This window comes from Diabrotica undecimpunctata, chromosome 2, assembly GCF_040954645.1.
Source record: "Diabrotica undecimpunctata isolate CICGRU chromosome 2, icDiaUnde3, whole genome shotgun sequence".
Taxonomy (NCBI): domain Eukaryota; kingdom Metazoa; phylum Arthropoda; class Insecta; order Coleoptera; family Chrysomelidae; genus Diabrotica; species Diabrotica undecimpunctata.
The window spans coordinates 154,123,849-154,137,831 of record NC_092804.1 but is presented as its reverse complement, the minus strand read 5'-3'; the positions used below and the strand labels follow the sequence as shown (position 1 = coordinate 154,137,831).

The window sequence follows — 13,983 nt, the reverse complement described above, 5'->3', positions numbered from 1 at the left end:
TTCCTGTCTAAACCCTTAAAGTTTTCTCATTTGTATTGTATTCAAAGTTTCCCAGGGTGCCCATATTATTTTTATACAATCTTGTACAAATTGAGAACAGAAGGTATCCATATTTATGATTCTTCTACTTTAAACAATTAATCTTCTGCTAATACAAAACTATTTTATCATCTATTTTCAAATCGAGTCTAGTAAGATGTATGATTAAAAAAGATTAATAAAAGTTAAGTAAATGATGTTCCAAAATGTTGTTGTTTTAAAATGGTGCAAAAGGTGTACCTATTCAAGAAAATTGAGACCATTTTGGGTACTTGTTAGCACACCACACATTTGTAAATCAGTATTTATTATTCAATAGACCTTTTTTTTCATGTGAATATGAAAATTTATATTAAGTCTTATTTATATTATATACCTATTCTTTTTTTTTTTCATAAGATGCAATTGGGCCAAAAATATATAAATACCTACATAAAGGCAGAGTTTGACAATCAAAATTCTGAAAGGGCAAAAAATTGGCAGAAAACTAAAACAAGATTAATGATTATAATAAATTGGCAAAAATGCACTAATGGTATGAAAAAGACTAAATCTGCAAGAAAACTAGTTTTCTTGTAAGTTTAAAGCAATAATCAAATGTTTTTTAAGATTTTTATTGTAATAAAAGTTTCATAACATACATGGCATAAATGTATCAGAAAATAATTGTCATCACTATCATGTGTAAAGTATATATTATATTATCAGTTGCTATCAGTATCAGTACCTTAATATTTTGTTTACACATGTGATAACCATTATTAACAAATTACAGTAACTTTCTTTTATATTATACCTCATGTAAGCTGACTATTTTTTGCTACTACCTTTTTATCAATAAATAGGATATCATTTCTAATCCATTAGTGAAAAGTGTATGTAAAGCGCAATAAGTATACAAATAATACGAAATAAGGTAAAAATAATGGCTAAGAATAAAAATAGGAAGGCAGAGTTTGAAGGAAGCATTGCACATAACTACACATGTTGTAGAAGTTTGTCTTTAAATTATTTGGGTCCATAAACAATTTATCCATTGAGGCGAACAAGTTTAATAAACAAGCTGATATCCATTGTGGTGAACAATTTTAATTAAGAGTAACCAACACAAATGCCATATTTATTATTGATATTTTATAGCTGCCAAGTGTATGTACATATGCAAAAGTAAGGTATTAGAATCTAATTTAAAAATCTAGGCATATTTTTAAAGGCCGCAATCTGAAATTCTTAATTTTGTTGTGTAGGTTTAGAGACTAGAGACCAGATTATATTTTTCTTGTTTAAAATCACATTTATTCGCTTTCGACATTTTGACCATGTTGGTGACATATGACATACAACAACACAAGTAATTTAATTTATAATCATCAGAGATCAGACATGGTACATGTACATGGTACATTCATTGTACCACGGAGATCAGATGTATAAGACGTTTGTTATTCTGTGATAAGCCTATTAGATTGACACAGGACATCATAGCGTGACAGATAAAAACTTAAAAAGCTAGGTTATAGAATGGTAATGGATGATGTGTATGTTTACTTTAGACTTATTAAGAGATCTGATTAAAAGCTAGCTCTAAAAGATATAAGAAAACACTTAGCGTATAACGTGTGATAATAGGAAAACTATAATATAAGGATGGTATCAATTTTTTGAATAACACAAATCAAGAGAAATTTTATATTTTACTAAAGTAAGTATCATTATTTATAAATTGTTATATTTACCTTATAATTTGTTAATCAATATTAATTACTGGTTTGAAGCACAGGATATTTTTGTTCGGTATTGAGAAAGCTTGTTACATAAATCGGTTTCTTTGTTATTCCATAAATAATAGTATGTTTATAACTAATATCAAGGAATATAGAGGCCTAGCTCCTGCTATATAATTGAATTGCTATATGCAGAAACAACAGATTTCCATTTTTCCGTACATCCTGTGTTTGAGTATACACACGTAATTACGTTGCATTATAGTAAAATAACATGTCCATATTTAACCTGTATAGTAGTCAACGAGATATTTATGAAACCAGGCAAGTCCTGGACATGTGCGGTTTCTGCTGAGTAACAGATTAGACGTACGTGCGCTTCAACACCTGTGTAATCTGTTATTTCTATGAGAAATTCAATCATAATCTATGTAGTCATTATACATAGGCTGGTTTGTGTTGTCGTTTGAAGTGATTCGTTAGTAAAATAGTGTAAAATAGTGTCGTAAGTTACTACCCACAAAAAGAGGAAATCAGTACATAATAATTTCGCGTATGTTAACGAAATGGTTTGACAAATTTGCTAAGGAGGAATGCAACAAAATTTCAGACGTTTTTATTCTTTGGATTGTAAAGATAATCAATACATATTTTTGCAAGGACTAATAGAAGTTTTCAACATACAGTCCACTGTCTTTAACTATTATGTATATAAAAGCACTGTTAGAACTGCAGTTTGTTTAAATGCCTTTACTTCAGTTCCTTCTATTACCATAAATTAACTTAGAAGACTGGAACCGACAAGAGATCTTGCTGTTCTCAGAAAATCTTCAAGAGATCTGCATCTAAGTCTGCGTCTTAATCTAAGTGTCAATAAATTAGGAGAAGATATTCAAGTGGCCATTCAGCAGCATATTGAATCATTTCAGTTAAAATCAGTCATTATGCCACTCAAGAAATTAAATACCTTGACAGTCAGTTAAATCTTAAAATAATATTTGACTTATTTAAGAAGAAACATCCTAGGTTAAAAATAAGATCCTTATTACACAAGATTTTTTAGAGAAAACTTTTCAATTAGATTTGGTTGAACTCAAATTTGTCTGTTCAACTTGTGAGACATTGAATAATAAGATAAAAGACCTCAATTTAAATGAAACTGCTAAACAAGCAACAGTGGCAGAACTTATGGTCCATAAGCGTCTGGGTAAAAAATCAAATTGAAAAATGAAAGTGATGGTTTCAACAATGGTAACATATTAGCACTAGCATTCGACGTTATGCAGAATATTCACTTGCGAAAAATGCCTCTAGGGGAATTCTTTTATTATCAACAATAATTAACAGTCTCTGTATTCTGTATCTACAATATCAAAGACAATACTGCTAGAATGTTTAATTACCAAGAACTGGTAATGAAATTTGTTCATTTCTTTCGGATTACCTAAAGGAAATTTCAGACAATATAAACGAGCTTTATTTATATACTGACAACTGCTGGGGACAAAATAAAAATCGCATGATCCTTTCTCTAACAAACAGTGCTAGATTTTTGAAAATTATAAACTATTTTCCAGTTAGAGGAGATTCCCTTCTCCCCTGTGATAGGGATTTTGCAACTGTAAAGAGAAACGTCAGAAAATTTGAAAGAATTTTTACAGTCCATCAAATAACCTAAATGATTATAATTAGCAATAAGAAAATTTTCGGTAAAAGAAGTATAAACAGAAGGTCTGATTAATTGTAAAGATTGGCGGCCTACTTTATTTAAGAAAAACTGCATATCAGAAGAAACTGCTTCCAGAAGTACAGCATGCAATGCAAAAAGACACTTCAATATCAGCAAATTTTCAGTTTATTTATGAGGGTGGAAAAAGAGGAATTGTTACTGCTTCCGAATTTATAAATGGCTCCTTCAAACATACATTTTAGCTACAACAGTACCTATCAAATTAAAAAAAAATTGGAAGACATAAAAAAATGTTCTGTTTTTGTTGGAGAATTATAAAAATAATTTTATTTAATACTTCTTTGGCCTACTACTGCTAATAATTGAGACTGACTTGATAACTGTTGAGAGTTTTTTGTACGGTTTATGAATAAAATTCAGCTTGTGAGTAAAATTTATCTATAATTTTATCAATGCTATGCAAGAAGCTCATATGTCAACTTAAAAAAATGTATCATTGAAAATACAAATTTTATTTATAAAATACAACCATTATTGTGCGGGATTAAAAATACATTTACTTGCCATTTTCAACCATCAAATTTACCGAAAATGTATTTTTGCTTACAATATAATGTTTTTACATTTCCTGAAAAATTCGTTTTTTGAACATGTGTTGTTTCTGCATATAGCAATTCAATTACTGAACTATCATAACTGAGATTTTAATTATTATTATTCTGTAAATAAACCACCACGAATATTTACAAATAATTTACTAACCAGTTATAAACAGTCTGCTGTGATAATTAAAACATATCACTCACTCACTCACTTATACTTAGCCTTGCAGAGTAGATAGCTCAAACCTTAGTGCATTTATCTTTGGTGCTGAACGATCTAGGTTCCATTTCCGTTACAAAACCAAAAGTATTGCTAAGCCACTGATTTTAAGGCAGCAATGACAAATCAAGAAGGATTAGGGTATGAAGTAGTGGACAGTTTTACTTATTTAGGTAGCACCGGCAATAACAATGAGAGTTGTCTACAGGAATTTGGACAGCATATATAGATGGGTAGAATTGTTATGTTCCACCTCACGAAAACATGGAAAAACACTAAGATCAAATTTATACAAACATTGGTTTGCTCAATATTGAACTATAACTGTGAAATATGGACCATCTGAACAACAGATAGGAAAGTAATCGGTGCATTTGAGATGTGATATATGAAAAAAATGCTTCATATATCTTGGAGAAAAACATACATTTCTTCTTGATGTTCGTTTTTTTTTAAATATTAACGTTCTTCATATGAAGAGATTATTAGTGCAACGAAACCGGAGGGAAAAGAACTCAGGATTCATCGCCAACTCAATAGACGGATACAAGTGGGAAAATAATTAAACACAAACTTCATCAATGCGGTGCGTGCAATCCAGGATAGGGATAGATGGAGAGACAGCATGAAAAGAGCAATACAATGTGTGGAACAATCGCTGCGCATCTGTTAAGAAGTAAAGATATGAAGGCAGAACACATAAATGTCCTTCTTATCAGTCTTCATCATAAAAGGAAAATTTACCACTTTTGAAGCTTGTAATCCAATTTTTTCGTCATAAATCTGCTTACCTCTTACCCTCCTCAAATACAGGTAGATTATCCTCCTTGATAATGGCTCGATAGTCTATTTCTTATGTTTCTATTGATTTTTTTTTCAAATTTGACTGGTTTGGCTTTTTAACATGAAACTGTACACTGATATTTCTAATAAATTATTCTCCGTTGCTATAATAACGCTATAATAACGCTGGTGCTATAATGACTAATCTGCTGTTAAATCGAAATATTACTGTTGATGGAAGGGGTATTGTGCAGACTACATCGTATAAGTACTAAGGACATGAAATTCGGTTGGGCAGAGATAACCAGACATGTCAGCTCCCACATCGCATAGGATTAGCCTGGGCAGCGTTTGGTAAATAAAATTATGTATTTAAATCGGATCTACCCATATGCCTCAAAAGGAAAATCTTTGACCAATGTGTGTTACCTATACTCAATTATGGAGCGGAAACATTAACACTCAGAAAAAAGGTAGTTAATAAGATTCGCGTGACTCAGACTTCTATGGAGCGCCAGATGTTGGGTGTCTCTCCGAGAGACCGAATCCCAAAACGAAGAAATACATCGTAGAACAAAAACAATAGACGCTATCAAAAAGATCGCGTCGTTAAAATGGAATTGGGCAGGACACGTCCCCAGATTATCAGACAATCGATGAACAAAACGTATTTTAGAGTGGAGACCAAGGCAAGAAGCAATACGGAGCTGAGGACGTCCACCAACTAGATGGATTGTGACAGAAACAGATGGAAAGAGCTGAGGGAGACCTATGTCCAGCAGTGGACGCATACAGATTGATGATGATAATAACGCTATGTTTTTTATTCACGGAACCGGTCTAACAAACAAAACAAAATGTTAATAAATCCTCTTATATTATTGTATGTTAATCTCATCAAAATGATTTGGAGTAACCGTAAATGGAAACATTTTTGACGGTATAGTCCGCAACGCCGTGTTCATATAACACTGTGCTGTACGTTTTTACAGTATCCAATTTAAACGTTTAAAAAATAGGGTGTTCACTAAGGATAATAGGATAATCTTGATACGGACAAAAAACGAATAGCCGAAGTTTTCCTACAGTGATAATTGTGTTTAGACATGTTTGATAGAGCAACTTGACAAAATTTCAATACTAAATGATAAATGATTGATTAATATCCTATAAAAATTGTTTCGCTATCTCGATGGAAAAAATTTCTAATTTAACTGTGTCGCCGCCGTATTTCTGAGGGAACGATGCCGACTAGGGACCTAACTAACACTAGACCTGAGCCAGAAGGTTACATGAACTTTACTGTGGTAATTTAAAACATTATACTCTATTCGATTTGCTTGACAAGTCCGTTGAGTATTTGACGAACAAATGTAGTCCATCGATATGTACTTTTTAAAAGCTTTCTCTCTTTATATTTGAAACATACAACAGATGCATTCTAAAAACATCCCAACACTGCCAAACCGAAGTATTTTAATTCTTGGTTGACATTTGCGGCTATATTCAGCTTGTACTTTCGGTAAACTCAACAGGTCATGGTTACAGAATGGGGAACAAAGAAATCCAAATGTTATGTCATGCAGACGACGCCGCATTAATCGCCGAGACAGAAAACGAGCTCCAAAGATTAACACACATCTTCAATACAACAGCCAAGAAATACAATACGATAATATCAGCAGAAAAAAAAATGTATGACATCTAAATACCCACTACGTTGTAAAATCGAAATTGATGTGAAAATAATAAAGCAGGAAGCAACGTTTAGATCTTTGGGAATAGATATAACTAGTTACGGAGATGTTGAAGAAGACGTACAAGAACAAAATTTAAAGGCAAGTAAAGCGGCGAGATCTCTTAATGACAAAATCTGGAAGAACAAACACCTAAGACAAGACACAAAAACAAGAATCTATAAAGCAGCAATTAGACCTATATTAACATACACGGCGGAGACAAGACATGACACATATAAAACGAGACGACTACTAGAAACAACAGAGATGAAAATACTTCGACGAATATCAGTGAAAAGTCTGTTGGATAGGAGAGAAGCGAAAGCATAAGAAGAGCATGCAGTATAGAAGATATAGATGGATGGGTGACAAAACGGAAACAGGAGTGGAACGAACACATTAGAATGGCAGAGGATAGAATAGTACGAATAGCACGAGATAAGTCACCAAATGGACGAAAAAGTATTGGCAGACCAAGAAAAAATGGTGCGATAATTTAAACAATTTAGGAGGCTAATATTGAAGAAGAAACAGGCTTTAACGCCTACATACAAGAAAGAAGAAGAAGTTTCTTGAAGGTATTAAATATAAATAAGTCTTTAATATGTTTGTACATATTAAATATAAATTTCCCATTTCAAATTTTGATAAATCGTTTAATTATGTAAAAAGTATAAGTAATCACACCACTGTTCACCTCTTCGGGTAAAGTCGGCTCACGCCGCATGCGCGAAGTTGTATGTTCGTATGTGGAATGTGGATGTCCGTTAACTGTACATCCATATCAATTAGATGGGTTTTAGTAGACGTTGATAATGTAGATGATATAAAATAATAACTTATCCTTGTTTATTTCATCAATGCCTCATAATAATTTCCCGGCATCTAAAAGTTCCATTTAAAATCCATTAAAAACAAATAACGCAAGAAAGAAAATAACATTGTTTACAGGAGACTTCAAGAGGAGAGGAGATTGGTACATATTTAAAATCCTAATTACCTTTCTTGCAGTTTTCATAAAAAATATTATAGTCTCAGTATTTTAAACATTTAAATAAATAATAAATACCTATTTTTTGTTCTAGGTAATAAAATGGGTATCCTTTTTGGTAAAAAAAAGCCTCCCTCCAGAGTGACAGAACATGATAAAGCAGTGTTACAGCTCAAACAACAAAGAGATAAATTGAGACAATATCAAAAGAGAGTTGAACTCTCACTTGGTAAAGATAAAGATATAGCTAAGAAGTTACTTAACAATGGCCAAAGAGACAGGGCAAAACTTTTACTTAAGAAGAAGAGGTATCAAGAACAACTGTTGTCCAAGCTAGATGTACAACTTGATAATCTCGATAAGATGGCTAGTGATATAGAATTTGCCCAGTTAGAAACTCAAGTAGTGAGTGGTCTAAAGGCAGGCAATGAAGCTTTGAAACAAATTAATGATTCCCTTAAAATTGAAGATATTGAACGTATATTAGATGAAACAAGAGAAGGGATTGACAAACAGAATGAGATTAACGAACTTCTTAGTGGCCAATTAACAGATGAAGATGAGGCAGCTGTAGAAGAAGAATTGGCTGGTCTGATTGAGCAAGAGATGCCTGCCGTGCCTTCAGAAGAACCTAGAGTAGAAGTCAATGAGGAAGAAGAGGAAGATGAAGAGGAGATAGCTAATAAAGAAAAACCAAAACAAAAGGAGAAACGGGAGGAACGTGTAGCAGTGATGGCCTAACGAATTGTTACTTTATTGGTATTTTTCAAGCGTGTATGTAAATTTCTTAAGTTATTTATTAGTAAAATAAACAAAACATATATTTACTTGTTTTATTATGATAGGTCAAAGGTAGTAGGAAGATCAAACTGGATATACATATTGAGAAATCTTATATGGCTAAGATATAGGCACGAAGTGGTAATTAAACACAAAAAATTTCTTTTTGGGAGGTTTTTTAACAGTGGTAACATTAATTAAATGTAAGCAGTGTCACCAAAGCTAGTTTTATTTAGTGTGTAAAAAAAAATCAGTTAGATTTAAATATTTAAAGAAAGTTTAATTTTTTGGTCATGGTGAACTTTGATATGTTCTTGATTTTGGTCTCTACCTCGTACTGATAGATATATTGTCAACAATCTTTTGCAAAACAATTATCTTTGTGTTGTCTATAAGACGATTGCAAATCTATTTTCGAGTTCGCTTGTGTGCGTCTATTTTGTGCTACCCTGGTACCCCTCAAGGATGATCGAGGATCACTACCTAACTTAAGTGCAAATACAGGACCATCAATCTTAAACGCTGAAGTGGAAAAAGCCATACACCAAGCCAAAAACAACAAAGCCAGTGGACCAGATCAAATATACAGCGAATGGCTAAAATTACTCTCAAATGACAATATAAAAGAACTCACTGTACTTTTCAATCAAATATATGATACCAGTGAAATTCCATCGGACTGGCTAAAATCGATCTTTATTCCTCTACCTAAGAAACCAAACGTTAAGAAATGTAGCGATTGTAGACTCATTAGTTTAATGAGCCATGCCGTTAAAATACTGTTGCATATTCTTCTAAACCGAATTAACAACAAGTGCGAAGAAATAATTAGTCAAGAGCAGTTCGGGTTCCGGAGATGCCTTGGAACTAGAGAAGCACTATTTTCTATGCAAACACTCCTTCAACGATGTTGGGAGGTAAGAAAACCCGTATATATGTGCTTCATTGATTTTGAAAAGGCATTTGATCGCGTTCAGCATACCAGACTAATTACCGCCTTGCAGAGCATCCAACTAGATGAGAAAGACATCAAACTTATTGCCAAACTTTACTGGAACCAAACAGCCATTATTAATACCAACAACAGAGAATCAAAGCCAATCAGTATTGAACGAGGCGTAAGACAAGGCTGTATACTATCTCCCGCCCTCTTTAACGTGTATTCTGAGAATCTATTTAGGGAAGCTTTAAAAGATCAAAAAGGAATTATCATAGGAGGAGAAATAATTAACAATATACGGTACGCCGACGATACTGTGATTCTAGCTGAAAACATCGACGATCTGCAGGAGCTAATCAATAGAGTTGACATGGAATGCACAAATTGGGGACTGTCGATAAATATCGATAAAACTAAATACATGGTGACCAGTAAAGTGGATATCGGCGCAACCCAACTGATATTAAACCAACAACCGCTGCAGAGAGTTCAGAGATTCAAATACCTTGGATGTTGGATTACCCAAAATCTAGATCCATCCTTCGAAATTCGATGTAGAATTGAACAGGCAAGAAACTCATTTCAAAAATTCAAGCCTCTATTATCCAATAACTCATTAAATTTGGAAATCCGTGAAAAGTTTACAAGATGTTACGTGTGATCTGTACTTTTGTATGGATGTGAAACTTGGACTTTAAACGCCGATATCATGAATACAATCGAGGCGTTTGAGATGTGGTTGTATCGAAGGATACTAAAAATTCCATGGACTAGCAGAACTAGAAACGAAGAAGTTCTTCGAAGAATGGGACATCAACGAACTCTGTTAAATATTATTAAGAGGCGTAAACTAGAATATCTTGGACATATAATCAGAGGACCAAGATATGAGTTCCTTAGGCTAATTCTCAACGGTAAAATCGAAGGAAAGAAATGGATAGGACGGAAGAAACTCTCTTGGTTGAGGAATTTGCGGCAGTGATCAGTATAAAAATATTATAAGCATGGTAGTCGCCGACGTTCCGTAGGGATATGGCACTCTAAGAAGAAGAAGGTACCCATCTTGCAGACAATTTTTTCATGTTTCAGTCGCAAGTAAGCGTTTAACGATGTGGTCGAGTACTTTATCAAGAAGGCCTTTCTATGTCAAATTCATTTCGTTCTACATTAACTAGTTTTATAATCAAACGATTATAGTTAATAGATTTGCCTTCTTGAGGACCCTATTAATAATCTAATCTATTATTAGTAAATTTTGAGTATATTTTATACATTGCATTAAATAGACTGATACTTCTAGTCGCATTTTTAAGAGTGATAGAACTTGCGCTGTTTGCTAGGATTCAGGTATTTCGGGTTCCAACGAACATTAATCTATAAGATATAGCCTTCTTAAATTAATTTCAATTTGACTAATAAACCGCATCACATGGTAACAAAAACCAGTAAGTGTGTTCAATTGTTTGACTAAGAATTACAAGTCGGTCGTGTCATCATCATCATCCAGCCTCAAGAGTCCACTGCTGAACATAGGCCTCTTCCTCATGTTTCCAACCCCGTCTATCTTGCGCCGCTCTTATCCAGTTTTTATTGAGTCTTCTTAAATCGTCAGTCCATCTTGTAGGTGGTCGACCGACGGTCGTGTACTAAGAAGCTATGGATCATTTTAACATTTTTTGGTGTAATAGCGGTTATAGACGCTCCACATGCATTTTGCCTAAGTGATTACTCAACACCATCCAATTTTATACTAAGATGGAGTTCGGTATATCTGCAGTCTAGTCTGTAGGATTCTGCATAGAGCATCTTTAAATTGAAAGTCGTTAAGCGTAAATGGGGGTGTGTTTTATCATAAAAAGAAAACTTCCTTTTTTCCCAAAAGTGTTGCAGTAAATCAAAATAAAATCCTTTAATTGTATAGATTTTTCGAATAATAATAATTCGATGGTATTATATACTTAGATGTCTGAACCTCATTTTTTAGACAAGGATCTAGGTACACTCAACGGTTCGTAGACTATCAGTTTGTTCGTAGTAATGATCTTTGAGTTTATTATTTGCTTTATTATTTATCGTTTCTTAAATATCTTAGTTTACTTTATATTTTTGTATTTGAAATTTTGGGGTTGTTTCCTGTAAAAACTTATTTTGAATTATCAAAAAAAAGTTATTTATTGTAGTTGTACATCGTATCTCTTGTAGAGTACCTTACATAAGAATATCTGTTTATAATGATAAGATATTCTTACGTTATAATAATATTAATCAAATTTTAGAATGCCAGACACAGGTTGTAGTGTGGTCTCCTGATAAAATAATTTTTATAAAAACAAGAAATCTGCTGATTCTGATCAACAAATAGCATTTTTCACGTTTCCCAAAAATACAAAATTAGAAAAAATATTGTGAAAGTATAAAAGCAGTAAAATAAAAACTGCTAGAGTAAGTAGTAATCATTTCAAGAAGGATGATTTTGTGGATGAATTGTATGATCGAATAATGGGAACTAGGATTTTGTAGCAATTAGACAAACAGCTATCATTGAAGACTAATTAGGGGTGCATTCACATAAAAGGGAAAAAACAAATCTTGTAACCATTGATTTGTCTTATATATCCGGTACAAGTAAAGAATCGGAGGTAGATATTTCGAAACGAAAATACGAGGACTTACTTAAAGAAAACAAAAAGCTAAAAGAGAAATTAGAACAAATTAACAAGATTTGTGTACTACCAGAACGAGGATTGTAAAATTAAATAAAATAATTAAAGAATCTCACTATTGATAGTGAGCAAAAGATTTTAAAACACTTTGGTCACATGTTTAGTAAAAACGAAATTGAAATTATTGTGAAAAAAGAGCATGTTGGCCGTCAGAAGAAATTTTAAAAGAATTCACAATAAGATATTTTAGTAAAAGATGTTACCTATATCTAAGAAATACCCATTACCTGGAATATCAATTTTGCAAAAATGGGCTGCACACATTAATCTCAGATTTGGTCTCCTACGAGATGTACTTCAGGTGATGTAAGTATATTGCTGTAAAATCAAAAACTGAACTACAAAGAGTAACCGTCTTGTCATATGATGAAATGAAAGTCTGTGCCCAGTATGAATGACCAAAAAGAGAATGAAGCAGTTGGTCCCCATACTATGGGGCCCATAGGTACATGCAAGTAGTGATAAATGAAAGCAACCAGTCTACATTGGCTTTGATACAAGTATGACTGATAATATTTTATCTACAATAATTACTGAGTTGCACAATGTAAAATATAATGTAGTTGCATGCGTGTCTGATTGCGGGGGAGGCAATCAAGGATTTTGGAAAAAATTGAATATTTCAGTTAACATCACACATTTTACATATCCAGTCACAAAATCAAATATCTACATGTTTGCTGATGCTCCCCATCTCCTAAAATGAACAAGAAACTGGTTAATCGACACAGGATTTGAACTTTAAGATGGAAGTGTATTGACAAAAGATTTGTTAAAAGAACTAATTGAAGCTGCAACAACAGAAATCAGTTCCATATACAAGCTAACTTCAGATCATTTAGAGGTAAAAAAAATGCGGAGACAAAACGTTGCACCTGCTGCAGAATTACTATCTCATACAGCTGCAACAGCCTTAAAACATTATTTTTAAGATGCAGCCAGAGATAAAAAATCGCAGCACAAAAACTTGGGGAGTTTATTAATAGTTGGTTTGATTTAATGAATTCCTTTACATCTGCTACAACTACATTTAAACAACCTTATGGAATGAACATTTTGGAAGAACAAAACAGGTTATTGGCTCTAGTAATTAATATTGTCACTAAAATTGTGTGCAAAAGTAGCAGTAGTTCAGACGTGTCACAAATAGCTAATATAACAAAAGAAGCCGAAACAGATGGGTTGATATATATTACTGGTTTCATAGCATTTAAATATAAAAATCAATTCCCAAATCTAGGAAGACATACTTATTAGGAACAAAATATAAATGTTCACAATGATTCTGTATCATCCTGTGTACAACATTTATCATTTCGTGGACTCATAAATGCATCATCGGAATGGGTAGACCAAGTAATGACGATAGAAAAATATTTCCAAAATTTTCATGGTGAAAACCTAAATCGGGGTAAGAAAATTATACAACGAACTGCAGAATGTTGTTCACATTCCGGAACCGTGGGTACACCCGCTTCGCGCAAGCACACTTTAAGGATTTGGTGTCCAGATTTTCTGTGCGAATGTTTTGTATCAAATGTCAAATTCATTTATTTTTGGAGTAGGTCTTTAGGGATTTTAGTTTTTTGTTATTTTTCATAATATTTATTAATATAATAACATAATAACAAAGAATATAGACGCTTATATAGACGCTAAGCGTCTATATTCTTTGATAATAACTTTTCTAGGTAAGAAAGAACACAGTGCCAATAACATAATTAGACATTAAGTTTTTACAAGTTATATATT

General features: G+C 32.8%; 1 protein-coding gene across 1 annotated transcript; it reads left to right on the top strand.

Moving 5' to 3' along the window:
* Positions 1 to 1,528: 1,528 nt before the first annotated feature.
* On the top strand, positions 1,529 to 8,611 carry LOC140433515 (charged multivesicular body protein 6-A-like). The gene is made up of 2 exons (XM_072521498.1): positions 1,529 to 1,741; positions 7,883 to 8,611. The coding sequence occupies exon 2, from the start codon at positions 7,891 to 7,893 to the stop codon at positions 8,527 to 8,529; it is 639 nt and encodes a 212-aa protein (XP_072377599.1). The 5' UTR covers positions 1,529 to 1,741; positions 7,883 to 7,890; the 3' UTR covers positions 8,530 to 8,611.
* The last annotated feature ends 5,372 nt before the right edge of the window (positions 8,612 to 13,983 follow it).

Bases quoted from the DNA above. Each gene is read 5' to 3' on its own strand.
- LOC140433515 (XM_072521498.1), top strand. From the start codon at position 7,891: ATGGGTATCCTTTTTGGTAAAAAAAAGCCTCCCTCCAGAGTGACAGAA.